Source organism: Vigna umbellata, chromosome 5 (genome assembly GCF_029865625.1).
Source record: "Vigna umbellata cultivar VRB3 chromosome 5, Vumbellata_1.0, whole genome shotgun sequence".
Classification (NCBI taxonomy): domain Eukaryota; kingdom Viridiplantae; phylum Streptophyta; class Magnoliopsida; order Fabales; family Fabaceae; genus Vigna; species Vigna umbellata.
In genome coordinates, this window is record NC_142169.1 from 16,171,980 (window position 1) to 16,176,225 (window position 4,246).

A 4,246-nucleotide genomic window follows, 5' to 3' on the forward strand; every position below is an offset into this window, starting at 1 on the left:
AATTGGTAAAAGTTTCATGACATCTTAAAGATAAATCCAAAAATAACAAATAATCAAGACCACAAAAAGTCAATCAAAGCATAACATGAAAAAGTGAAGAAATTTTGCTGAGCCAAGAAGTGAGAACAAGTAACAAAAATTGGATCTTGTGATTTTCTCTATATTTTCTACTAAAAGTGTTTTGATAATTGATAAATGTTTATGATTAAAGATAATTTGGAGAAAATATATCTTAAGATATTTTATTTGATATTGTTAAATAATTACATTAGTTAACTATATTAATAAATATCAAAAGATAATATTTGCAAAAAAAAATTTAATCTAATAATTATCTTCTCAAATATTTTTAGATCTTTACAACAATCAAATATATTTTGAAGATATGATTAAATTATTCAAAAGATAATTTGAGGAAATTATATTTTCATATTTTGAAGATATGATTAAATTATTCAAAAGATAATTTGAGGAAATTATATTTTCATACGGAAAATTACAACAATAGAAAAACGTGAAACAAAATCCTGAAACAAAAGGCCAATCAAATTTTTATATCAAAAAACTTAGGAAAACTTAGCAACTCTTTCTATCTCTCTTCTCTCATGTTCTTTTTCTTCTTTTATTCAGTTTTCATATTATTTATACATTAGTAATATTAATCTGATTAGATCAATCGTTAGGAACCGATTTCCAAAGGACATATCGTAAATAAATTGAGAATATGTTCGTTTTGGATTTTTTCTTGGAAATTGGATTCTGAAAATCAAATTCATGGTCCTAAGTATTATCAACCATGCAACAAAATTGGAGCAAAAGAGAAAGTTTTGGCTGTTGTTAACCTACCCGTCGAGATCTGAAGGAATATTTATTGATTATATAAACTTACACGCAAATGCTGTGCAGAGGATAAGCTTGTCATTCACAGTTGTACTTGGTATTCATGCGGCAAACTTTAATTACACAATCACAATGTCAATTTGGCATCTCGAGGATCAAATATCAAAAGCTAAGCTTTGGCGCCCTTTGAACTTGGAATAAAGATTTATGAAAATATGTAATTTATATGATTCAAAATTAAATAATTATTTCAGATACAAAATATTTTAAATTGAGGGGGATCGGAGGAAAGAAAATCATGCAATTAATGGAAAAATATTGCCCTCCAAATATTCGTCATATTTCTCCTCTGGTTCTCGTATTGTTTTTTCTTTGAACGAAAACACAACCGGTGGGAAATATTGCCGTTCAGAGTTCAGAAGTAACTAAATAACTTGATATCAGTAGTGGCAACCGGTGGCAGAACTGAAAAGCATTTTGAACATGGCAACTCAAGCAATGAAGCAAAAGGATTCAAATTTGATGATATCCAGTACCATGATATGAAATCTAGCATAATCAGCAGAAAAAGAGAAAAAGTAGCATTTTCATCACCAACAATAATAGGATACTCCTTGCCATTTTCACTCAAAGGTTAAAGATAGAAGATACGTACGTGAACAAGGTTCCTAATAATAAGTTGTTTTAAAAAGTCACCCCAACATGTAGCAAAATAGAAACAAAGATCAATCATCAGAAGACAGAAGCTTGTTCTAATGAAAACTCCATCTTGGCCTCCAAGTTTTATTTAGATTGTTTTGGAGCTGTTGTTGAAATAAGAATTTCAGGTCCACATCACAGCACAATTGCGGATAAAGTGATTGAGCTGAATGGTGCTACATCCAATTTGCCTCCACCTGAATTTGTCATCAGCAGGATCAGGACAACCAGTGTACATACACAAGACTCGCTCTGCCTGTGAGACAGAAGGTGCACCAATCACAAGCAACTCGTCACCAAGAGATTTAAAAGCCACACCCCAACCTCTTTGTTCATCAGCTCTCACAGGAACCACTCCCAAAGTCTTCCATGAATTGCTTCCCTTCATATAGACCTTCAGCTCATTTGAAGAAGCATCCAGTGTGTACAGCTCATTGTTGACAACAGCAAGGAGTGGTGGAGAGGGTTGATCATGAGCAATAAGAGGAATATCCTTCCACATGTCAGGAATCAAGTTCCATGTCTTCCCATCAAAGAATTCGCCGCAAGTGAGGACCCTCCCATCCTCATCTTTCCCTCCAAGGACATAGAACTTGTTATCCATGAAGCAACCTGAGCAAAACTTCCTCCTTTTGTTCATCCTTGGGAGAGCTTTCCAACTCTGGCTTTCAGAGTTGTACATCTCAGCAGAATCCAAAATTTGGGTGTAAGTTGTTGCATCATAGCCCCCAGCAACAAAAGCAATTGCACCAGATGTGGCTGATGCAAAAAGACCCCTTGGGTTGATCATAGAAGGCCCTTTGAGCCATTCATTATTGGTTGAATCAAACCTCCAAGTTACAGCCCCATCAATCTCCTTGCCAAAGACAAGCAGGTGGGATCCTGCACAAAATGATTCCTTGTCTCCACACTCAAAATTATAATCTGATTGAATAGGAGGGAGCTTCTTGCTTGACATGAAAGGCCACTCCATTCCCCACCAATTGCTCTCCCCACTAGCTAACATAAACACAGATGGTTCTTTCAGTCCCAAGTGCCTCCTGATTTTGTAGATCTCGCCACTCCTCGCTAGCGCCAAGAACCGCTTGTTTATAAAGCACAATTTCCAAAGCTGTGACCTTGGAAATCTTGCTAAGATTGAAGTCTCCAGCTCGTCACTTATACTATAATCTGCATCCTGAGGTACAGGTTCATCTTCGTTAGTAGAAGAACCTTTGTCACCTGAGGGTGGTAACTCCATAACTCTCATCTTTTGCGCCCTATGACCGAAACAAAAGCCACTAACAACGGTTGAGACAGATAATGCTTTTTTGTTGGTCATAATAGGTCATTTGCAGGCAAATACTCCTTCAATACGCCCTCTGCTAAATGTTGATCAGGGAAACCTTCTACCCTCTTAGCCAATAAAATTGCCCGTAACTGCAGACAGAATATCCGTACAGAATATCAGGAACAGAAAGCCTTGTAGACATACGAGACGTTACGATTATGAATGGAAATCCAGATACAGTAAAGAGGAAAATAAAAACAAATAAGACCTTAAAAAACAGATTGAGTTTTCGAGTTTTCTTTACTGATCAAAAGTATAAGAACTCCAGGAAAATAAAAATAAATCTTGTGACATATATGATATGTGTAAGACACTGGTTTAGGCATTTCGACATGTTGATTAACAAAAGTTCACGCAATTGAAGATTTATTTATGTGAAATTTTCCTAATGCGTATAGAGGAATATAATCATAACAGATTGATTTCTCAATGGATTAAGAGATGCTTACCCTAATGAAAGACGCCCCCACACAAAAACCAAAAGACTTCACATCATGAGAAGCTGGCCAATACACCTGCTTTCATAGAGAATAACAAACAAGGAGCAGAGATTGATTTGGAAGTGGAAAAAGGTGAATATTTTGAGACATGGATTTGTTTGTGCCTGTTTATTTAGCCATTAAGAAGAGTAACGCTCCGTGACACAACATTGGTTAAATGTAAGATATACCACGGAAAGAGAGAGAAGAAACAAAAACAGTGACAAACGAGAAGAAAAGTCAAAGGAAGCAATAAATGGAGTGCGAGCGTTACACAACATGCAATGAAAACAAAGAGAAAAGAGACTTTCGGATTGAGTTCAAGCTAACAACACAACATCATGAGATAACCCATCTGAGAGTGAAGGAGAAGGGAACAGTGAATAGGAATGTTGAAGGAGAAACTTAAGATGAAAAAGAAGCAGAGGAGAAAGAAGAGAGAGATCCAACATAGAGAGACCCACCAATTTGCTGGAAACATAAGCTTAATTTAGTATATGGTTTTTATATTTTTTTTGTGGGATAAGAAACAAACCCAAAAACCATAATATAAGTATTTAAATGGCAGTGTTGCACCATCACCATCGGATTTTTAAATTCCCCATTTGGGAAAGGAGAAGAGGAAGAAAGAGAGAGAGAAGTGACTGTGGTGTGCACAGTGACTGACTACAGCAGTCCAATGTGAAAGAATAAAGAATGAAAAAAATAATGTCATGAAGAAGAAAGGGACATGGGCGGCTCGGTCTCTGTCCTAGGAAACGGTTGGCGTGGAAGATTAGGAAAGGAAACCAAAAACAAGGTTAGATTAATGAAATTTTCAATTCGTGCTTATCTTATAATTTTTTATTTTTTTCGTTTCAGAAGTTATTGGTTTTTCATTAAGTCACGTGTGGAATTT

General features: G+C 35.7%; 1 protein-coding gene across 1 annotated transcript; it reads right to left on the reverse strand.

The window, feature by feature from the left end:
* Window positions 1-1,397: 1,397 nt before the first annotated feature.
* Window positions 1,398-4,009, reverse strand: LOC124838744 (Galactose oxidase/kelch repeat superfamily protein). The gene is made up of 2 exons (XM_047314425.2): window positions 3,319-4,009; window positions 1,398-2,958 (listed from the first exon to the last, which is right to left on the reverse strand). The coding sequence occupies exon 2, from the start codon at window positions 2,858-2,860 to the stop codon at window positions 1,664-1,666; it is 1,197 nt and encodes a 398-aa protein (XP_047170381.1). The 5' UTR covers window positions 2,861-2,958; window positions 3,319-4,009; the 3' UTR covers window positions 1,398-1,663.
* Between the last annotated feature and the right edge of the window lie 237 nt (window positions 4,010-4,246).